General features: G+C 37.3%; 1 protein-coding gene across 3 annotated transcripts in view; it reads right to left on the bottom strand.

Annotated features, from left to right (window-relative positions):
• Window positions 1-213: 213 nt before the first annotated feature.
• LONP2 (lon peptidase 2, peroxisomal) overlaps window positions 214-25,023 on the bottom strand; it is a 65,153-nt gene continuing 40,343 nt past the window's right edge. For 2 of the 3 annotated variants that reach the window (XM_030512264.1, XM_030512263.2), the window contains 7 exons: window positions 20,862-21,012; window positions 20,231-20,357; window positions 19,014-19,144; window positions 9,829-9,971; window positions 4,170-4,377; window positions 3,127-3,317; window positions 214-1,793 (listed from right to left, as the gene is read on the bottom strand). In XM_030512264.1, the coding sequence (XP_030368124.1) occupies window positions 1,572-1,793; window positions 3,127-3,317; window positions 4,170-4,377; window positions 9,829-9,971; window positions 19,014-19,144; window positions 20,231-20,357; window positions 20,862-21,012 (1,173 nt within the window). In that variant the 3' untranslated portion in view covers window positions 214-1,571. The remainder of the gene's footprint in view (window positions 1,794-3,126; window positions 3,318-4,169; window positions 4,378-9,828; window positions 9,972-19,013; window positions 19,145-20,230; window positions 20,358-20,861; window positions 21,013-25,023) is intronic. The other variant, XR_003995078.2, reaches the window with a different exon arrangement.

Genomic DNA, 25,023 nt, shown 5'->3' with positions numbered 1-25,023 from the left:
AGTTGTTGTTTGCAGAAGGTGAAGCAGTGCATTAGTGATGTACCTTTGAGGTGTTTCACGAACTGTCTAGTTCCTTTGCGCATTCTGTGTTCAAGTATTTTGTAAGGCAGAAGGTGTTCTGAAACTCGGTGGTTGTTGCCTCTTACGTGGCAACTTAACGTGGCTAGTGAATGACTGAAGTGGAATTCTTAAAATAGTGAAACAAAAGGGGGGTTATTTTTATCATTTTATTAGATTAAGTTTTCGGTGACAGTCGTAAAATCTTTTGTAATCAGGTACAGAAATACCCACAGAATTTATTACTATGGTGCTGTTATGTTCCAGGTAAATCAGCTTTCTCTCTACGGAAATGAAAGCAAAACAAATTCTCTCTACGGAAATGAAAGCAAAACAAATTATTACTTTTGATCTATAGGCTGCTTCTGTAATAGCTTTTGTCAGTGACAGTTTGCATTTCATGAGCACACTTGAGTTTGTTTCAGAATAAATGAGCAGGATGAGACTGTAACATACAGGGCTTCCCTTGTGGTTGACTGTAGCATGAACCATTGAAAAACTCAAGGATCTTACATTAAAAAAGTTTAAATTCCTACCCACACTCACATTCAAGGGCAGCTGAGACAAAGCTGTCAGCTGAGATCACTTACATCACTTTTCTTACATCTTGCAGCACTTGCAGTGTGCAGTACCTAATGCAATGTGATGATCCAATTGTTTAAATGATTTACTCTTTATAGGCTAACTCCAAACATAGGCACCCCAGGCTCAAGGTGATTTGTGTCAGCTAAGAAAGAAGGACATGCACGTTGTCCCTTCAAAATGTGACCAGGCTTTTCTCATAGTCAAGTGTGCTCCACCTCCTCCTGGTGCTGTAAGTACAACTGTGCGTACCCGAACCTGAGCATGCCCTCTCCCTCCCGTCATGAGAATTAGAACATTTCAGTTCTTTGGAGTAGGTTCCTGCATTTAGGTTTGAAAAATGATGTCTGCATAGACCTTGCTAGAAACCAGAGCTGAGAGCTGAAAGGACTTAGTAACTTAACTCAGACTATATTGCTTCTGTTCAAATCCCATGAGCGTATTTTTTAGATTTCAACCCCCTTATTTTTTCCCTGCTGCTGCTGCTTTTTAGCGTATTGAATGCTATTTCCTAAATAAGTAAACTCTTGGGCTAAATCATATTGGACTCTTGCTGAGCTGCATTTGCTGCAATTTGTGTTCTCCAACTACAGCTCACAGAATTGTGTATTATTCCCTCTTTGTGGATGCATCCTCTTTAAAGATTTATATACAGATATGCCAGATGAGCTAAGGATTCTTTCCCAGCAGCCTCAGCTTTCTCATGCTTTAATCGTATCAGTAAAAAGAGTATTTTTTTCATGATTCTTTGCTGATGTTAGTAAAATGCCTGTAAAATGTGGTTTCGGATTGTTAACTGCTGTAGTAGTATTTTTATTTTGATTCACATTTACACATTTAAACAATCAAGTTTAGCTCATAGTTCTACTTGATACATTGATAACTCTTGATCTCTCTGAAACTCGATGCAGATGTAATCTTGGCCTGGCTGCTTAAAGTTTACTATTCAAGCGCTCAACTCTAGGCTTAACTGCAAAGCCTCCATCAAAAGCTGCATTAAGAACTTCATCCAGGCAGCTTGCCATAACAAAAGTCAAATCTTGCCGTACGTTCACTGCAATTTCTTCAAGATCCTTTTCATTTCTCTGAGGAATGATAATTCTCTTCAGTCCAGCTCGGTGTGCTGCCAGGACTTTGTCTTTAATTCCCCCCACCTAATATGGAGAAGAAATACATATATAGGAACACCCATGACACTGATCCAATGGGGTAATCATTGTAACAAATCACATCAGGAGTTAAATTTTAATGAAAGGTTCTCCCTTCCCCAGTCATTTAGGAAAGCAATTAAAAATGCAGCTGTAGTTTTAGCTCATTATATGCTTAATGAGGGAAATATGTTAATGTGCTACTGTACCCTTTTGTAAGAGTTAAGAGGAAAGAAAATTAAAAATTAATCTGGGAATGCAGGTACAAAAGCATCAATAGTGGAGTCATTAGTTTTCAGGATTTCTTAAGAAAGATGGCCCTAACTCAGTTTTTGCAAAAGATATGCTGAAACCCACATAAAAACATTAGAACTGTTTTTATGATAAGGGCAGTACCAGGTTTAGGGGGAAAGTAGTCTCAAGGATGCAATGCCACAAGATTCTAGACAACATTTAGAAGGAAGGTAAACCAGGTCTAGTATTTAGATACCTGATTTTTGCACCCACTGTAAAGACTAGGCAAAATTTGGTCACTGATACAGTAAAGGCAATTTATCTACTGAGTAAACTGCACCAGGGCAGCATCAATGCAGTGCTTATTTTTCACTAGAGCCTTGACCAACAGGCAGTCGTGTTGGTCTGACTGCCACTGGAATGCTGTTTCAGAAATCCTTCTAGTCCCAATACCTGTCCATGTTACCTCTGGTTTACTGCATGAAACAAATCACTGTTTCCTAACTAACTTCACACTTCCTTTGTCCATCATTTGGTATGAGGTAACTCACTTCTGTATCTGCCTAATCACTTATGCCAGGCTCCGTTTGATACTGAAAACTAAAACTGTAGTGGTTTGAAAACTTGCCTTTGCCCTCATGCTCTGAAAAAGCTTCCCAGGAACCATTCAACTGAACTATATAAAAGTAACAAAATTTAAGACGAATTCAAAAACACATGTTTGGAGATGGTTTCAAGAGTAACCTACGTGCAGTTACTGTAAGAGCTTCAAGAAACAACTTTTCAGAGAAACTGGAGGTAGTTCTGTAGTAACAGTTTAGAAATTGCAGTACGTACATTCTGGGACCATACTGAATTTTAAGATGTCCAGGCTTCCTTTCATAACTAGACATTTTACTGTGCTTTCCCCAAAAGTAGCATCAAGGGGAGCTTTAGTGTTCAATGTAAGGCCATCAGGAGCGGTGCAGCACTGCAGCGGGCTGGCTGCCCTCAGCCTGACAGCACACCAAAAGAGATTGGACCGCTGCAAATGGCCATAACCAGATTTTATACCCAGAATAGGGAGAATTAATACAACTTGGCTCTTTTCTGAAATGATGCTTACGGGAAGAACAAGGCCTCTTAGTGTAATTTCTCCTGTCATGGCTACATCTGAACACACCAGCCGCCCGCTGAAGAGTGAAGCAAGACAGGTTACTATGGTAACGCCAGCAGATGGTCCATCTTTTGTGACAGCTCCAGCTGGGAAGTGCAGATGGATGTCAGTGTTGTCAAGGAGATCAAAACTTCCAGAAGCTTAAGGAAAAAAAGAATGGTTTGAATGTGAAAAATCTTAAACCATTTTGTTCCCGGTCTTTATTCTAAAAGCCCACCAGAGAATTAAAAGTCTCAGCACTACTTTTTTAACAGTAGGCTGAAAAAACAATGCTATATTGCAGAGGCTGTAGAAAAACAAAAAACCAACTCAAAATGCTTTCCACATCCAGATTCTCAGACAAAACCGTAACAAGTCAACCAATATGCTTTGTATTTGCATGTGTCGGGAAATTCTGAGTAGGGAGTAACGTAGAAACCAAGCAATTCCAACATAGAATTTTTAGGGGGTTTTATGTCCCCAACTCTAAATGTCAGTTTTCAGAGAACATCCCAAAGAACCAGCACTCCACAGAAACCCAGATTAACCAATCTTACAAAGTAAATCTCTTACTTATATCTTTTTATCTTGCTTAACCTGTAGGACATAACAGTGTAAACTAGAGAGATAAATGTATATACAGTTAATAAAAGCAGCATTTAATACATCAATTCCGTTTAGTTTTTTTAACCTATCAAAACTTCTGTGAGTAGTGACAGATACTGGACAATTACTGACTAGTCAGCAGATGATCCAACTAGACCCATTTCCAGAATTCTTGGGAGGTTCAAAAGAGTTAAAAGTGCCTTGGCTGAAGTCCTACTGCACTGCAGCTCCACAGCTGCAACACAAACCCAACTAATTCTCAAAGTATGAAAGCTTAAGACTATGAAAACTGATATTTAACATAAACCGTGTCTTAAATTTTAGAAAAAAATTACAGACTTGTCTATCTATCTAGCCGATGGATGCACACCATCTCCACAATGCACTGTCATTTCTTCCCAACCTACCATTGGTTAGCTGGTATCTCTTGGCGTTGCTGCGCAGCCAGCTGATGGCAAGATGCGCTGACTCTTTCATCACATCTCCGAGCTGACCAGTCAGAGTAAGCTGACCTTCTCCATCCATGCGACTGGCTTCTACAAACATGATCTCTCCTCCTAAGGGAGTCCAAGCCAAGCCTATGGCTACTCCTGGTTGATTTAAGCGTTCAGACACCTGAAGGAAAACAAACGGGACACAGTTTAGGGAACGGCTGTAACAAAACTATCACAAAAACAATTTGATAGTTGCCTTCAAAACAACTGTACCCACTAAAGCACAAAAGGTAAACCCAAATGTTCAGATTTTTTTTTTTTAATGCAGCAGTGTTTCTGCCTAATGTGTAAACATCTATTACAGAATTGGAGCTGTATGTGGCTGCTTAGCTTAAGGCAATGGCAAACATCTGGGTATATATATCAAGCTTTTGAAACCTTCCCCACCCCCAAAAGTTCAATGAGAATCTTTCTCTTCAAAGGACTTCAAGTGTTATGCCAATGTTTATATGACCTAGTCCATCTGCTAGAGGTCTGTTTTCTCCAACTGTTACTTAATGAAAAAGCCAGTTTTGCTCCCGAACGTTACCTATGAGCCTCCTTCAAGGTGGCTGCATTGCTAAAAATACCATCAGACAACATAATGACTTGCTCACTGCAAAAATAATTTCGAGTAATGGAAACATGACTCTGCTAGAAATGAAAGAGGATGCGAAATCTGACTGACTGCCATTAGTAATTACAAGTAGTTGAGCAAGCTCTACCCACACCAGACTGATCTGCTCATCTACAAGTCTGCCCAGGCCCAGTTACTGATGAGAATAATGGCGGGCTCCAAGTCCCATGTTAAGGGGAAGGAAAGACAGGCAGGATGTTTTCCATACAAGTTCCAGGTTTTGATTTTTTTTTTCTCCTCTGTCAGAGATTAAGAATACACAGAAAGTCCTTTCATTTTCTTGAGCTTCAAGATGAAGAAGCCCTTCTGAAAGATCATATAGCTATTCAGCATGTTCTGAGCTACTAAGTTACATATTTATTACAAGGCAAAAAAGAAACTGGATGAATTTTTACTGCGTGAGGCAGTGACCAGAGCAAAAGACAAAAACTCCTTTGTAAAATAAAACCATAGGCCCATTTTAAAATAATTCTGTCTCTTAGTGAAATGCAGAATTAAAAGTTGATTGAAGTCATTCCTGAAAAGGGATGAATTCTTTAGTAAACTGTTTAGAGAATTTAAATGTTTAATTTCTCGGATAGAAAGTAAATCAAAGGAGCGTCACAACAGAACCACAATAAAAGAATTCCAATTCTGAACTCTGCTTTTTTTTTTTTTTTTTGTCCCTTCTAAGCACATTGAACATTCCATTTTATACCACTTGCAAATCCAGAGCAATAGACTTTTTTTCTCTCTAGCATCAGCTCATTCTGCACTGCGCAACTCACCATGATCTTGGTGCTTTCATTTCGCTTCCTTCCCAGAGTTAGCAGAGAAGTCAGCTCACCAGACTCTGTACAGACACTGAAGAGGCAAAGCTCTGAACACACAAAGGTGACTTGCATTTAACCATCAGCCCAGCTGCAAGAGCAGACAAATCTGTATAGAAGCCTGCACAGCCTGGTACCTTGGGTCCAGAGGCAGAATGACTCGTACGGCCCTGCTGTGCGCTGGCTGCGTTAGAAATACCTCCAGCTGTGAGCTCCAAAGATAGGAAGTTACTGAGTATTCTAGACCCTTACTAAAATGGGAGCCCACTAGAAAATGCTGCTGCAAGTCCCCAAGTAGTACATGAGGCTGAAGTTTTGTAAACCAGCAGTGTGGATTTGCTCTTATTAACACAATTTAGATGGCTATTTCTTTTTCTAGCATTTAAGAAAATGGTACATAATAGAGTGTTTCACTTCTATGATATCAAAATACCTCATCAAGCATTTTCATTTTTGTTAACATCAGTTTCTACATTCATTCCTGTATTTTACTAGTTACAGTGACTTAGATTAGCTTAGTAATCACTTGGTAACTCAGGTCAACAAAATCAATTCATCCTAGTTACACTGAGATCCAACAACTGTGAGTCATTCTTCTTGACACTTGAGACAATCATGTATTTTGGCAGCCTGTCATGGTTTCAAACATTTCAGGTGTAATGAACAACAGCAACTGTCCATACGCTCTCCCATCCGAAAACAGCCATCAGCGAGATTTGTTGGGTTGAGGTTTTTTGGGTTTTAGCACTGGTTCTAACTGTGTATCAATTCCAAACAGTTACAGACTAATTCTACAGTTTGAGAGCTGAGCGGCAGACAACAGCAAACATGACTGAAGATCAAAAACCAGATGGTCCTAGACTCATCAGTTATTTCACCTCAGTACAAATTCCTTCCTCCATCCTCACTATGCAGACACCTCTTTCTATTTTCACAAGTAACTTGAGATCTGGTAAGAGAAACTAGGTGTGTAGCAAGTGCTAATCTCCTTTCAACCATCATTCTTGGCACTAAATGGCAGGCTCAAAGGCCAGCAACTTCTCTTGCTGTACTAGTAGAGACTGTACTACCTCTACTGCAACCTCCTCATCTCAGTGGTAACTGATGTGTGTTCACAGATATATGCATAGAAAACGCCCTGGCAGTTTGGATAACTGTCCTTGGAAAAGAACCTCGAAAATCCCTAAACACACACACACAAACCTGGCACCTCTGAATAATTTCTTCTCACAAGTCAGAGGAATTTAAGTTAGAAAAAAATCCCTAGTTATTCTTTTTAAAAAACTTCAGTTAAAAATGCTGTTAGAATGACTGGCCATGTCTCTCAGATGATGGAAAAAGAGCTACATAAATGGTCTGTGTTCCTGAAAGTTTGTGTAGATGAGACCCACAGTTTGGCTGTAATCTGGGAGGGAAGGCTCCAGAGATGTTAGAAACCCCACACTTTTAAACTACTGTCAAGATTCTTCTTCTGCATAGTTTATTCCTACATTTGTTCTATAGGGTGACACGTAAGACTATTTACTTGTAATGAATGAATTAATCCTATAACTATGAGCCAAGTATTCTGTCCTGCCTTTCTGCTGGGAGACCTCTGCAGAAAATACACAAGCAGTGCACTGAAAAGATTGATCACTTATTTTAAGGTATTCCTTGAAGGACAAGAGATCAATTAAGTCATGTCATGTTTTCAGTTCTATTTGCTCACTCTCATCCAAGCACTGACATGTATCTTTATTTCAACTAATTATAAATGCCAAAATGCAGGTCAAAGGTGAAGCTTTAAAGGCTAGAGACAGACACACTGCAGACTGCGAACCAGAAAAAAAACGCCATCAGCCAGGCTGGAACGCTTGCCATTGACACAGGAGCTTGAAAGAATCTTGGGGGCACTTGACAAAATTCAATGGAATAAGAGGTTAGCTGGGAAAATTCATTAAAACAGGAGTTACGTGGCTGTCTGAGCAATTTACATTGAAAGATCATAAAGTGTATGGAAAAATATTTGCTCATTAATAAATACAGCAAATAGCACATGAAAATAAACCCTGAGCTGCTCAGGGAATTGATGCTGTGTGGATTCACCTCTAGGTCTATTTCTGCACTACTTAATTTGCCTGCTAAATACAGAAGCGTTTAAAAAACCTTTGATACACAGGTCAATAGCGTCCGTCTTATTTCAGCTTATACAGGCCAGCAGATCCATGAAATGCTCATATGCATATTCACGGCAACTGTGCATGCAAGAGACCCCAAGACACAGCACTCATGATTTGTATACTTGGAATGAAGAACCACAGTGTAAGAATTTTACTTGCATTACTTACTCCTGTAGGAAAAGGCCAAAACAGCAGAAATTATTTGCCACCACAGTCACGCTACCAAATTTAAATGAATACTCAACTCTAGAAAAGTTCTATACTATGCAGAACCTCAAAAGAAAGTCACATTTTAGCATATTTCTTGGCCTCCAATCTAATTTTTAAGAAGTGTGATAAGTTCATATTTGAATTAATTCTGCTCTTGACTGGGAACTAGTTGTACAACTGCAAGTGACTAGAATTTTTGTACAAATTTACAAAATTCAATTTATTTTTAGCACCTTTATCAAACTAATAAACACCGTTTGTAGAAATCAGAGTACTGCCTTGAATATTAAGTTCAATTTACTACAATAGCCCTTATGTGCATCTGCAGTTCAAGCACTAAAAAGCCAAATGATCCTGCAGTGCTTTAGCTCCAAAGACCAGATGTCTGAAGTATGAAACATACTTCAAAATGAAAATTCAGACAGAATGTTAGATCTCTGAAAAACCCCACATGCTGTTTTTCAGTAATTGTTTCTAAAAGTCAGGTAGTGGATAGACTAGTAAAAATTTCCATAGGAGTATCACAAATGATCTGATGGCTACAGTCATCCCAAATCAAGCTGAAGTATAGCCACACTATCTTCTTAATTAAAATAGCCTTGAACTGTTTTGTATGATTTTATTACTGGGTATAGTTGTATATATATAAAACCATATACTGGATAAGAGTACATATAGTTATTACTGTATATATAGGTATATATATTACTAATGTCTTCTTCTAATCTGTTTCTTCATTTCTGTCTCTTCATTAAGAATGTCTAATAAAATCTTCATAACAAAAAACCTCAGTTCAGGTCTAAAAACTGACTCGTTCCTCAACAATCATTCCTATTGTCCTGCTTTCCCTGCATACCTTGTTCCCTTTTTGTCCTCTAAATCCCACTGAAGTCTGGTTCTCTCATTTAGGAGAGAATTATCACAGGAAAGTTCCTAAAAGTTTGACTTTTTTTCACTTCTGAAAGTTTTCCCTTCATTTCTAGTTTCTCAGTAACTTAATGGTTTAATGATCTTTCTCTTGGATAAAGACAGAAAAATTTAGCTTTCCATCAGCAACTGGTTTCCTGTCCTAGTATTCTATATGCTACTTACCCTTTATCAGTTCACCTGCACCTGAAGGAATGTAAATGGTGAAAAGAGAACCCCAAGACAACAAACTACTTTATTGATGGCATTTTCATAGACTGTAGCAACATATAGATGGGGGAAAGAAAAAGTTCTGGAGTATGCCCACTGAGGAATAGAGCTGGTACTAGGAAGCTGGAGATGCCTGGCTGATCATAAAACATTTTTAATAGTGAAGCATCACATTAATCTAAAGAATGTCTGAGAACTTCTGGTGCAACTGAAGTGCTCTTAATACCCAGAAATGCTGACTGGCTTTAAGGAGGTATGTGGGACAGTCCTTAACACAGCTGCCTCAGAGACAGGATTCCTGGGTTCTACTTTTGGCTCCTTTCCCAAAACCACCAAACATCCCCCAGACAAAAGCAAAGTTGTTATAAGCTGAAAAAACACTACCGCATTCTTGAGCACTGCTGCAGGCATCTTTGCTAACAGAAAGTCATGCCACTGTGTTATTTACGTACCCTGAATGAAACCAAAATGAAAACTTCTTTAGGTGAAAAACACACTTGTTAGAACACAAAGACATACAGTGCTGTTACTAATACATCTTTTAAAAAGTTAATATTGTATAAACTTAGTCAATACCAATAAAACAGACAACTAGTCAAACCAGACAGAAAGAGTCAACCGGAAACAAACAAGGATGTTACCTCCATTTCATACATGGGTGGCCCCAGGATATCTTTTAAAGCATGGAAATCAATTAAAATTGGCATTTCAGGTGGCAGAGCCAGGTCAGCCGTGTCACTGATGGATTCTGATTTTGCATCTTCTGTGACATGCTCTTTGCAATCTAAGAGAAGAAAATCTGATTTAGGATTTGTAGCAGTATTTCTCGATACAGGAATTAAAAAGATTGTAACAGAGAAAAATAAAATATCCAAAGAAATGCTCAGAAAATTCATGAAAGTGTGCTTAAACCATCTTTACAAAAATCTTGTCAAATTAAAGATAATATGCTATCAAATGTAGTTGTTAAACATGTTCTAACTGTTCAGCAAAGATAATGTTAAATCTAGAGCACTGACAGGTGTGACTCGCTTATAAACTAGGTCAAATAGTAAACCACATTAAGTTAATTTGGGACTTTGCACTTTTCATTAGATTTGTGCATAAAAACCTTATGTGTAGGAGATGATCATGTTTAATGTAATGTGTAATACAGAATATGGAGCTGAATGTGGAAATACTGATAGTTCAGTAACTACCATTCTTTTTACACGATTACAACAGTGCCTCTCTGGTCTCTTTCTGCAAGGACTCCAGTGCTTAACTTATGACACTAGTAATTAAGATCTGACAAATGAAGTAGGAGCATTTTGGCCAAATTTACCTACACTGCTTTGCCACATGGCTTCACTGCTTACACTAGCCTGCATTACATTCAATAACATCTCCTTTCACAGTGTCAAACATGGACAGTGTAACTTGCTGCTCTGCAGCTCTGGCCTCCCTGCTTCATACCCCGGTCCTTGCACACACACCCTCAACACCAACTGACGGGGTGCAGGAGAGGCTGCTACTTGTAGATCACGCAGAAACCAGCTCCACTGGACGCCTAACTCATACGGCCCCAGTGCGCTGCCTCCTTCTGGGCTGTCAGATAGAGCAACTACCCCAGCACAGAACAGCCCACCTTTATTGCAGCCTGTGTGTGCAGCACATACTCTGACATTACACTTCTTTAATTTGATTTTTGTCTCTTATGACTATTATGGCTTTACTCAATCATAGAAATATAGAATGGGTTGGGTTGGAAGTGACCTTTAAAGATCACCTAGTCCAACCAAAGGGACATCTTTCACTAGACCAGGTCTTTGCTTAATTCACAAAATCAACATTCCTTGTTTGCTCAGCAGCCAGTCCAGAACACAGCATATACAGTCCTTGCTCAGTAGTAAAACCTCAAATAATATTCATACAACAACTTCATCTATGGCTTTTGTCTCAAAATATTATATTTACACAGGGCTCTGTTCTTTCCTTTGCTGGATGAGATACTGCTAAGGTGTCCTGACTAATAACCACTTGCAGCAAAAAATACCTCAAAGATCAAATTATTAGCTATTTTCAGAAACCCCTAGAGGTGTGAATCATTCTTCATGAAATTATATATATATATCTCCATAAGCATCATATTTTGCATTGAATGTACTCAAACATCATCAAGAAGGGACCATATATTAAAGAAATATTTATGGATTCAAAAGTGTGCTCCTGCCTCTCTCCATTTATAGTACGATTGTATTTCTTACCTATACAATTGTTTCCTTGCAGAATTTCCTTAAAATTTCTGTTCTGTCCACAAATGTGTTTTCTATACAAAAGTGAACTGTAACGGGGACCATATAAATATCAAAGCCTCAAAATTGTTTTAAACCAGACTACACAGCTGGTTGTTTGCATGAATAAGCTCAAGAACTTAAACATCATTTGTACGAGGCCTACACTGCACATTTACTTAAGTGACTGTATACAGAAGGAGAATGTAAACAGGGAGTCATTTCCCCACAGAATTTGATCCAGATGCAAAAGGCTCATTACCATTTTTGAGAGCCCAAAGCAATATTTTAGTGAAACATTTATCACAGAAATGAAAAATACTTGAACAATCCAGATGTTTCTGAGGTTCTGTGGCAGTTTTATGGCAGTGCCTCCCTGCCCTGAGGCTACCATTAAGAAAAGCATTGTACACATACATACAGTGAAGATATTTCTTCCCATCCCCAAAAAATAGGCCTAAGATACATTTAAAGAGATAGTTTACATTATGCAGGAATGTATACTGAGCTTCAAGACTTCTGCACCATATTCATTTTATTTTCAACTAAGAAACTGTCTTCCTTTGCATATTGATACATGCAAGATAACTGAAGATCCAGTAATTTAAACAATTATAGAAAAACACAAATCATTGATCTAATCTATTTAATAGAACATTAAGAGGTGTTCTGTGCTGCAAAAGTTATTCTCAGAATAGGTGAAGAGAGAATGTCTCCTTCACAAGATACAACTATCCTTTTATTAATCATGATATATAAAGGCCTTTTTACAGTTAATTTTGTTGCAGTGCAATTCTCACTAATGCCTTCGTACAGTATCAAGGAAAACATTCTACATCACTATTACCATAATAACACCAACTCAGCTTTCATTCAGGACTCAAACCTAATAGTAACTATCCAACAGCCACTAATCTTTCCATTGTACAACTCATGGCTCCATGCACAAATCCCATTCCTTTACTGTAAACACTACTTTAGTCAGATGGCCCTCCTGTTGTTCCAGCATGTCACTGTATTTTTGTTGAATTACTATTTCTGTACATAATAAATTCAAATACATAAATACTAGCCAGTCTACGAAACAGAACCCCACATGCTATTCTTGCAACTTGGACTGCAATTTCAATACTATGGATCTTCAAAACCTGAGTACTTTGATAGGACAATTCATATTTTAAAACAAAATGGAGTTTAAAAACAAGTGCTTTTGCTCTATACCAAGATTTCACCATCTAACAAACACTATTTTCCATTTCTGCTTGCTCTTATTTCCCCTACTTCTATGTATACAGCTGAAGGAGACACACTTCTCATAAACAAATCAGTAGGTAAATTTGAGGCCACTTGCCCTATTAGAAGGATCAGAAACTCTTTGAGTTTATATAATCTAATTAGTAGACCCCATTTTATAATCTGTAACAATAACAAACTCCAGACTTTTTCTGAAAATATGAACCTAAATTCTGACATTATCTAATTTTCTATAAAAGCATACAGTGACGTTCCAAAATACAATAACAGACACCAATTTTTTGAAGGAAAAAACATCTTCTTTCATAACCTTTATAGAATTGCTGACTACAAAGATGCAAGTAATTAAGATTTCCATTAATGATGACAAATACATGTTCCCTACATATCCCAGATGAATAGACATAAACCACAGCAGAAGCTAAATGACACATGCATCTAAAACAAGACAGTTAAATTCAAGTTTCCAGAATCAGAACTTCTGGTTAAGAACACAGCTCAATCATCTTACGTTTTGAGTTAAAGTAGAGAAATAAGCTAAAGAGTCAAAGTTCCCTTAACAGAGCTCCACACTGCACTGGAGGAACCACCTGCTGATGGACTATTGCTTTACTGCTTCACCAAAAGCAGCATGGTACTGAGTTGTTTATACATTTAAAAACTGAGGGGGGGAAAACAAAAATCCCCAAAACAACATCACCCCCCAAACAACAAACCAGCAAACACCTCTCCTGCAAAAAACAAACGAAAAAACCCCCCCTCCCCCAAAAAAAAACAAACCAGAAACAACGAAAAACAAAGGTTATGCTCGTAAAATTTTCAAAGCAGAATCTGCCGCTACTCAGCAAAGGTCACAACAATGTTCCTCAGAAATCTGTCTTTGCAAGTTCCCAAAACAAATCAAAGTCTTGCATGTAAATACCGCATTTGTAAGAAAATGGACTGCTAAGAAAACATACTGGCAATGAACTACTATATACGATTCAAGATGGAATTCCATGGCATAAAGATTTAAGAATTTAAGACTGCTACTTTCTTATAGAGATACAATGGAAATGAGTGAATAGAAGAGCCTAAAACTTCCTCAACATGTAGCAATTTCTCAGCTCCGCATAAATAATATTAAAATTAAGCACTAGCAATATATAAGTCTCAAAGCCAAAGATTTCTAGCCATGCTTGCTGGCCAAGATAGGAGAATATAATAGAAACCTAAATTTTTTAAACATACTCTGATTTGCTGAATTGCTATGAAGAGGCGTAAGAAAGAACATAAGCATGAAAGAGAAAAGTTTCAAGTTTAGGGGCAATTAAAGAGAAAACAGCATGTTTTTTCTCAGCTGATACAGTAGCAGAGGCTCCAGCACATGATAGAGAGATCCAAAATTCTTTTAGCCCCTCCAAACTACCTACCAAACACCATAAAACTACATTTAGATAGGACAGGATGGGATTGCCCTTATTGACAACAGTCCACATTCAAAGCCAGGGTAACATGAAACTACATCTTAGAAGCAACTTTCCATTGTCCGAATTAAATCTCATGCACTACATACTTGGGAAGTGTTACTTCCAAAAGATTTTCTTTTGGAAAGGAACTACTTCCTGGGACCGTAATCATGCTAACACTTACTTGTATATTTCAATTTAATGCTACATGCATTTTTCCTCACAGGATCAGAAAATTTCTGTTTTCACAAAATAACTACATTCCATCAATTCTCATCTAGAACAACAACATGTACTTGAAGCACTTGATTTTGAGGTTTTGGGGTTTTTTAGATAAAATAACATGGTAAAAAAAATAGTTTGCATATAAACCCAACTTTACATAATATTTATGTCTCTTTGGCCTAAACCAGAAAAGTCATTCCAAGCAATTTTTAGAAAGAGCCACATATTACAGTCTGCAGAGCTGGTAAGTATACTAATGCCAGCACAGCTGAGCTCAAACTCGAGTGCCTACAGTCATACCACTGCAGGATTTATGCTGCTCAGGTTTCATACACTCACTTCCCAGTGCTGTGGGAGATCCCGTGCTGCTGGAAGTGCTGAGTTTTGGCTAGAACATAAAACAGGTCACTTTTTGCAGGAGCAGTGATGTTAGCCCAGCTCTATTAAGGCCCTTAAACTACTGAAACCAAGCAAACACACCCCCACCTCCCCCAAGTCATGCATAATGTTTTGCAAATAAAACGCATCATGCCCAAGTTGAGGGAGGGAACATAAAGACTTCATGTTTCAGTTCACATTGACCACATTGACCACTTCAGTCAAACTTACATTTAAACTCACAACCAAGTGTTTCATTCACAAAGAGTAGAACAAACTGTATTGTATTAGCAGGTTATTGAAGTATTTTTAAAGCCTTGGTTTCAACATAGATTGAATCTTCATTTAATCACTTGTAGTTATTAAATAATACCCATCCTAAACCTCCTTTCAAGTCTGAATTAGGCAAATCATTTTTCACTCTGAGCTTCAACTGTTGCATCATGACATGGTGCCTTAGTGCACAGTTGCTGCATTGTATTCTCAAGGCAGTTGCACTAAAATAGGAAGGAGAGTTTCACATATCTTTGTGACTCCTAGAATTTCTTCTAGTGTCAAAGACGAGTGTCTCATAAATCTCAGTGTTTCAGTAAAATATCAGATAGTGTTACTGTACACAAGGGTGACTCCCTGGAGAGGTCTGAAAAATTACTCCATTTGCTTTTGCTGAAGTTCACTGTACAAATTCAACGACTGACGCAAACTAACACTCTTCCACTTGCCCACTTCATCATAAAGCTCAGGAATCAAAGGAGCCAGGAAGGCAATACAAAGCTGCCAGTGTATTTCAGTCATGCAGTTCTGGAAGGTTCTAAACACACCTTGACAGCATATCTCCTAGCATCAGTTCTGCTGTGGCAGGTATCCTCCATTTTTAGAGCCTACAAACCAAACAGCGTCAAAAGCCCAATATTTACAAAGCTTCAAAAACACATGCTCCACTTTGAGTTAATAATCTGATTTAATCAATATAATGATGGAAATCTTGTGGTTCTACCACCTAATGTCTTTCAACTTTTATCACAAACCCACAAGACAGAAGGCACTCAGCTGAACAAACAAAATAGGCACCATGTTACTATTCTGATATGCTACGAATCATACAAATTATGTTTTAGAGAGTTGGAATCTACAAGGCAAGCCTGTAGCTTGCTCTCTCATATTCACCACTCATGATATATGAATGCGCTAACTGTAGAGTCTTGATCCCACATCAGTAACTGACAAATGTGTAAAGCAAAAATGAATTATAGGTCTTTTTATATAGATAAAGAAAAAAAAAAATAAATCAAGAAATAATTCTAAATGAAACTACTAAGAGACAACAACTTGATTACCTATTCTTCCAGAGTCATTTATTATTTGAAATAAAAATTCATTATCACTATGCACAACTGCAGAAATGACCACTAATCCACAGGGGAAATAAAACCCCAAAGAAATAAATTTAGGCTACAAGTCCCATTATTTGTATCAGCTTGCAAGTATTTGGCAATATTTCTGAGCTTTGTTTTAAATACTTGGTTGTTTCCAACAGACTGAATGAAAACTAAACAAAAATATTTTTAACAGTGTCCTACTCTCATACGCTCCCAACAAGTGACATATTCAGCTAAAAATACAGCAGGGTATAAGCACACTATTAGTACAAAATAAAAGACATTTTGAAGACTGCACCATTCTATACATGTCTTCGTAATATCAAACTTTAACTGTAGAGCCATCTGTCCCTTGGACTCCTTTTTATTAATATAGCTTTTTCTAATGGCAAGCTTCAATTCCAGAAATACAAAGGCAACTCTTCACAGTTCATTCTTTTCAGGCTTACTCCAGATTGTGTGTCACCCAAAAAAACTAGCATTTGCCCTCTTTTGAAGCACTCAGCTTGCTGTTTTCACTTAGTTTTGGTAAGTTACAAGTCCAGTACTAATTTTAACAGTGTATAATTTTAACAGTGTAAATACCTAAGTTGCAAGTACAGTGCTAATTTTAACATTATGAATACCTCCCTCACTGGATTGAGATGTCTAATACAGTTCCTTTTCGTTCTTTGCTTTAATAGTAAAATGTTTCTTCTTATAGTATCAGGAGCTGTGCTCTGAAACTTTTCCTTTTTTTTTTTTTTTGACACTTATTTTTTTATAAATTCAGCAACCATGTTAGACCTTTTAAGTCCACTTTAGACATAGATACCCTTTAGTGCAAAGAAATACTTTAAAAACATGGCTTGTCAAAATTACTATCAAAAAAGTGACAGTAGCAAAGACACCTGATACTGCTCAATGCTAGCAAGCCTGGCCACCACAGCCCAAAGGCGCAGCTCAGTGTTCTGCTTCAAGAGCAAATTCAGGTATCACAGAAGAATCAACAAACTGTGTTTGACTTCAGAAAAATCCAACACCACAGAAAGAAGATAGACAAGATGCACATAATATAAATAGAAAGCATTAATAAAGATGTCTTAAAAGCTCTTCCTTGTAATGTCAATGGGACTTTTTAAACTGCAGAGTCATTCACACATGTACAGCCACAGTAAGAATTGACTTTCTTTAAGCCAAACATTCAGAGAAAGCTGAGCTGAACCCACTTAAGCAAAAACTGATTTGCAGACCAAATTCAATCTTTCAACATTACGCTTTCTACAGATATTATAATGATCTTAGAAAACTCAACAAGGTAAAACAAGATTTAATTTTCAGAAGGAAAATACTGACTTAGGGAAAAAAGGCATGGTAAAGCCAAATCTGTCAATAAATAGACTTCCAGAGACAAATTACAAAAGCTTTTAGTATGGGTAAAACTCTTCCTATACTCTACTAATTAATTTGTACAAGTATCAGTAATAGTTCCTCCCCCAGGATTTACTCTCAGAAAGGGGGGCACCATTCAGACCTGAGTGCTGCCTTATTTTAAAGGAACAGACAAATCTCCTTATTTGTCCTCCTCTGTACCAGCCCAGAGCTATTCTAGCTGTACAGATGTTAAAACCTAAAGGTTTTTTCCACATCACCTATGTTACAGAATCTTTCACAACATCAATCCAAGAGGGGTCTGTTCAATATTTTAAGTTTGTGAGCCTTCTGGAACAAAAGTAAGCAGCCATTCTGCAGTTTCTGCTTTCCAGAGTCCTCTGGGACACAGTTGTTCTCTGACAGACTGGCAGTATTTCTTGTCAGGAAGTATCAACTGGAGCCACTGCAGTCTTTGAAAAACAAACAAACCAAACATGTGACACTCTGCTTGCTAGATTTTATCAAGACTAAGGACTAGCCACATTTTAGGAGCTCAATTTCAGGTTCGGATTCCATCCTTTCACATTTATTATCATCTTGAACAGAGGGCTCCTCATGACACCTAGTGCTGCAAAGAGCACTGTGAAGCCTTCAACAGAAAACTCCTGTGTACAGTGAGATCCTCCATCAGCAACTGGCTGAAATAAAAGCAAAACAGTCTCTGCTCTGTATGGTATGTTTCACTAAACACAGTAGGGACGTTCATTTTTATAAAAGACAACACTAATTTGGGGATGAAAAGAGAGCAGTCACCAGCTGCATGTTGCACATGAACTGGATTATGGGCCTGATTGCTTCCTTCCTCCCTCCCTTCTATTTAAAGAATACAAAGAGGTCTACCTTTACTGGTGAAGCAGTTACCTGAGTACCTTTACTGTCTGAGAATTCTATGTTTAGTTTTCATTGAGTCTGTTGGATGACTGGGAATGATAAATCACTATTGTCTGTGTACATGAGAAACCAGAACACACATACTGAAGTAACCTACACCTTTGTAATTCCAAAGCTCTTCAAGCAGACATTTACAGTACAACAAAACAACGGGACTGATTTCTGACCCGGTATACCATGCACAGCGCGGTTAAAGAACTGCTTTAAATACAATAACAAAAGCCATGCTCAGCCGTTTATCTAAAAAAAAAAATTAAAAAAAAAAAAAAATTGTGAAAAAAAGCCTAGGAAGACAAAAATAGACACAAATCATAACTGCATACCTAAGATATGAAACAGAACTTCTCTATTACCAACCTGGCAGGTTGAAATTACTCTACTTATATCCCAACTCTTAATTTAGGATTACCTGAACCATGTTTAGTTAGAATGTCCCTTTATTTGCAAAGCTTTTAAAAACAGGGCCCTTAAAGAAGTATAAAGAAGGAGAAAAGGTTAATAAATCAGCTTCCTAGTGACTATGTTAGAAGTTTCCTTTTTAATACAACATTCAAAAGATACCAACCTTCTTCACCCACTTCAGCACGATCTGGCTTTGTTTCTTTGTGCTGTCCTTCTGCCACTTTCACTGCCACTGCTCTGCAAATAGCTCCCAGCTTCCGATCCAGAGAGCGGACTCCTGCCTCTCTAGTGTATCTAACATAGAGACAAATGTTTTACTGGTGGATGTGCTTTGTAAGAGAGATTTCTTTTGAATATATGCTTTCTTTTTAGAAAATACATTCAAATAAAATGAGATGTGAAAGGCAGTGAGACCTCGGGCTACTCAGGAAAAAGAGGATACTCAGGATAAACAGGAAAAAATATCATGTGCTTTTATCAAAATAATTGTGGCTTGCTGATAAAATTGGTAAGAAATTGTAACGAAAGACAAAGAGTAGGAAGAAGACATGTCCAACGCCTGGTGCCAAACCTTAATGAAATGCTAAACAATGCTCCAATAGCACTGAGTTCTTCTCAGATGCATAAAAATTAAAAGGAAGAACTATTTTGCAACTCAAAATATAGTTCACTGAAAGTTGAGGAACTGATTGTAAGAGTATCTTCCTTTAGTCTATGAATTAGAAAGAAACCCCAGGCAATAACACTAACTGCCAAAATGTGGTTCCTGGTCACAAAATGCTTAATTAATTGGAAATGAGCTAGTTTCAAGTCCAAAAGATGTTCTGATCAATATCTTTGCTCTCATGTCCAAAAAAAAGTAGTTCTAATTAATACAAACTACCTAACTACATTTTAAGGTTTTTTTTAAATAACTCCAATTTTTAGACAATTGTGGCCCGTCAAATCACAAGAAATGAAATAGTAACTTCAATAATTTCTATGAAAATGACATAGATCAAACTTCATTATTTAAAATAAAGACTGCCTCCTGCCAAGACCCCAGCTTCACACAGTGAACACTGCAGCAATACTAGCTTCAAGAATTGCTGTTTATTCATAGTGCCTTGCCAATTGTGTCAACACAAGTGATTGTGAGCCATCCTCTGAGAGCCAGAACAAGGAATTCTCTAGAGAGGGAAGGATAATTCAATTAAGGCAGCAGAGTCAGACAGAGTTCAGGAAGAGCAATTCCATAAATTACCAACTGTTGAACTTCTGAAGCTATTAAGGACAACCGATCTTATGAAATGTTTTGTGTTATCCCTTTATAAATGATTTACTAGTTACAAGAAAAAAAAAAAAGATACTTAAACATAAAGCAATGAATAACAGATTTACCTGGTAATTATGTCCAAAGTGGTTACTTGTGGAATCTGTATTTGCTGGGGAGTCAGGCCATGTTGTTCAAGCTGTTTAGGAATCAAGTGTCTATGTGCAATTTCAATTTTTTCTTCTTGTGTGTATCCTTCAAAAGAAAAAGCATATGCTTACTAATCTTTTTTGCTTATACACTACAGTATAATCAAATTTCTTACCATTTATAATTGTATCTGGTTCAATTTAACTAAAAGACCTCAGTTATAGTTTAAAAGGCTGTTGGTGTGATACTTCTGGTTATTCATAACTTCATGCGAACAAGAAGAACAGAATTTTGGTGTTTCAACAATCCCTTTCTTCACTGGAATCTTAAAAAGATGCATCAGCCAACAGCCAGTTAGAATACAAATACATCAATTAGTGAAAATACTGTTACAGAATGTATCAAAGTATCTCCATACACCTGGAACTGAACTTCCCTGTCATGACAGAGGCCTAACAGAGGCATCCTGACTAGTCTCTCCTAATACTTCTGGCAAATCTAGATTCCTAGCAGGCTTACTTGAAGGAGCTGCTTTCATTTCAGGAAAAACACCCCAACATTGTTTAAGGACCTGCAATAGCCACTTTAATGAAAACACTGCATTGTTACCTGGAACTTGAATAACTTCCATTCTGTCCAGCAGAGCAGGTGGGATAGTAGCTGTAGTGTTGGCTGTAGCTATAAAAAGGACTTGGGACAGATCAAAGGCTACATTTAAGTAGTGATCGGTGAAACTGTGATTTTGTTCTGGATCCAAGACCTTAACAAGAGTGAACACAAAACTGATTTAGCTGCTCAACTAGAAGTAAATAAAATATGCACATTTTTATTATATTCCATTCAGATATATCAAATCTGACTTTACATTCATAAGATATGTTACAAACATTACTAAAACCTGACTCTCAATATCCTGCCTTACTCTTCCTCTCTAACTACATTCCACATCATATGCAAAAAAAAAGCCATTTTCCCATTCATTCTTTTTACTCTTTTCTGAAGATGGCTGCATGATTTCTCCAGTCACCAAGCACCTCCTGTAACCAACTCCATGGCCTTTCACAGCTGGTAGAGGGGGGCCTTTCAAGGACACTCAACACACTTAGAAAAGCGGCCCATGTAGTCCCATGGACTTGTATGAGTAGAACTCTCTCAAGAAATCCCTGACTCCAATCATCTGCTGCTGGTAGCTTTTCTTACTCTAAGCACACCAGCTTGAAATCTAACTGTGAAAACCAAGGGTCTTTCATCCTTATCTGCTGTCACTAAATCACTCATTCAGCTCTGTCCAGCCTTTTACTAGTAACGTAGTACTAGGAGCTTCTCTTATTGCCTGTGACATTCCATGAAAGCCTTGACTCTAGGTGAGCCCTGGCTTTTTCCTAACACCTTCTCTGCATTCTTCTTCTTTCCCCAAATTTTTTATTAGAAAACGGAGACAATATTAAACAAGCACTGAAGAATAACACCCATCGGTCTGACCAACCTCAAAAATTTACTCCACAAGTAGAACTATGGCTTAAATAACAGTATTGTTTTCCTGTTGCTTTTAGTACTATGTATGCTAATGCAACACTGGCATGTGTTTAAGCTTTTACTTGAATAAGCTGATTTTCTACATTAAGTGATAACTATATATGTGGATCACAGGTGCTGTCTTGTAGGTTTTTTAACAGTGCTGAAAATTGGAAGATCATTGTATATAGCAATCTACATTTGGCTTCTATTTTACCACCTATGAACCACCTTCATTCCACCACCCCCTCTTTAAGTACTGTCACACTTTTCTTTCCCAAATGATGAATTATCAATACTACACTGACATGAATAGTTCTCATGTTACAAATAATGGGACCTATGCATCTCCTGAGAAATAACACCCTGTTGTCAAAATAATTTATCTGCCTATACCCAAATGAATGCACCCCTTGTCTTAAGCAACTTGAATTACAGCCAGCAACAGTGCTGATAATTCTAAAAAATGGAATTTGAGCACTTCTTAGCTGGTTATGAAAGAAACTATCCTGAATTTTCATTACTCTCAAAATCTGCTCAATCCTTGAAAAGTTTAAAATCTTCAGAATAGAAATGTTTTATATTAACAAAAAGCTAGTAAAAGGGTTTTTATTTATAGAACGCAAGAAACAGCAGAACTTTTTTAAAAACAGAATAATTTCTGATTTTATTTGGAAGTACTGCACAGATTTAAGACTAATACTTGAAAATGTATTTCAACTGTAATAAAATACAAGTTATATGTTCCCCTTCATAGTGAAATCTTAAAACAAACTGAAGCATATGCCTAAATTCTAAAACTGAGGTTGGAACTCAGTGAATGCTATTGTTCATTGGCTATAAGCTATTCGAAAGCTTCTTACGCTCTTCCGCAAGCAGCTGGTATCATTTACTCCCTTCTTTACTGATGAAGGCAAAGGCCTTGAAGTATTCTGACTAGCCAAGTATACTGATGCATAATTCAGAGTTATAGATGTCTCTTACCTCAACTAGTCCCACAGTCTAGCCCTAAAATGCAGAAGAACACAACAGGCAGTCTATCTAAGCACAGCATCTACAAACTATTCTCAAAGAAAGTAGATATATACTAAATATTAGTCCCTCAGCCAAAGTCTACTCTTGCAATTTTTTCAAACTTGATTTAAAAAGCAAATCCTAATTCAACCTACCCTCCCCTTCTTTTATTTTACACTGGTAATAAAGTATTACTACAAAATTCCAGTCTATTAGCTGAAGCATTTGCAACTATTTCCAAAGATCTTGAAAAAAACAATGTATTCTGGCAGACCAAGTTGGGCTTTTTATCACATTTATCTACACACGTTTATCTCTTTCTCCTTCTAGTCTGCAATTAGAAATCCTTACGAATCCCATTAAGTGTTGAGCTGGTGATTATAACAGCATTTACAACAATATACAAAATATTGATGCTGTACTCATATGAAAACAACACTATTAAATAAAGGGAAAGGAAACAGTAATCAAAACCAAGACAGATTATACCTAAAAATGTGAATTATCTAAGATTTTCTACGAGGGTTAGAGTTTGTCTGGATTAATAATTCTTTGTCATGGTAACCATTTCTTAGAATAAGACATAAACCAGTATCACGCCTAAGCATTTAAGAGATTTTCCAAAGCAAATAGAACTACTCTTCAGTTAGGTATCTGTGCTAAAGTTCAAGTTCAAAAGTTTTCAAAGATATTAAAGTAATACAAAAATATTACTTAGAAAAAGAACATTGAGCGAACAAAACATCTTGGTTAATTTATGGCCAACAGCTCACATGCATACAAAGGCTTCTCTGTACCAGCTTTTTATTACCACAAAATCCAGAACAAGTTCCATGAACATTTAATTGCCTGGCTATGCTCCTGGTCTAATTTCCCTGCATACAAACACTCACTATCGAGCACTTGGATCCATTTCTGGTTTCTTCTGTTTTAAACAGAGGTCATCTAAATTTAGGCTAAAATATTGCCTTGTTGATGAACAGTAACTGGAAATAGGAAGACATTCTGCTTTGCTTAAGCAATAACTCTGCAGAAGCACTAGAACTAAACACATATCCAGCAATTATATTATAAAACATCAAACTTTGCATCCAAGCTTACAGGGTATAGCAATTTTCTTCTTGAATATATCCCACTGTAGCCAGTCAGTGAGAATTTAACACACCTACACATTAACGAAAAAAGGATGTTCCTTTCATGCATAATGATGGCACTTACCAAACAAGAAGCTGCATTCTGAAAAACAAACGTGCCAATTAGGTGACCACTTGCTATTGTTTATCCTCCTGCATAACAGCCACCTTTGCTCATTCCAGATGGACTTTCCAACAATGCAAACCACAAAAAGCAGATGAAAATTAAGCTGTTATGTCCAGGCATGAGTTCTCCATTAGAAGAGGTAAAGCACCTGCATCAGGATGTTTAGACAGCAGTAGGGATATGCAGATCTCACAGGGGAGCAGCCCAGACATGGTTAGTAGAGCAATTACTTCTCCAGATGCAACTAATGGTCAATTAGCAACGACTTACACACAGACTGCAGCCCAAGCAGACAGTTGGAAGCTAACCTGACAAACCTCAGCTGGAAAAATCCATGGCAAGAACTGAGATGAACAATTACTGAGAATGTGGTTTTAAAATATGGGAAACAGAAACATTCTAAAGCAGCAACAAAGTATCAAAAATTCAAACACAAACAATTACAAAATAAATTAATTTAATTTGCCCTTATACACTTGACATGATCAAAGAAGAACAGAAATACCAATTCTCTACTGCAAGACAAGGAACGAAAAATAAATTAAAAGAAACAGCAAAGGTTGAATAAAATTAGCAACATTAATTTACAGATCTGGATTCATGATTGGAAAACTTAAAAAAAACCACTATTGTCTTTCCAAGAAGTGCCAAATAACTGCTTCATTACGGATTTTGACTGTCTACAATCAACAGGCAGCTAACAAAATTCAATTTTCAGCTATTTTTTATCCATGCATTGACTAGATTTAGGCCAGCTTAGTTCAGTATCTAAAGCAGAAATGACAAAATAAATATCAGCAAACTGAGGAACAGAGCTCATTACCATTAGCAGCAAAGAGTAAATAAAATCCCACATGTGAAAAGTACAACTAAAATATATTTGAGTATTTGTTACACTGCCCTGATTGTTTTCCTTGTGCTTGGAGGCTCTTCATGCACCCTCGAAATGTGTTCTACACACTTCGAAATACACAAGTAAAGA

This window comes from Strigops habroptila, chromosome Z (assembly GCF_004027225.2).
Source record: "Strigops habroptila isolate Jane chromosome Z, bStrHab1.2.pri, whole genome shotgun sequence".
Classification (NCBI taxonomy): Eukaryota; Metazoa; Chordata; class Aves; order Psittaciformes; family Psittacidae; genus Strigops; species Strigops habroptila.
Note: the sequence above shows the minus strand (reverse complement) of the source record. Positions and strands in the feature narration are given on the sequence as shown.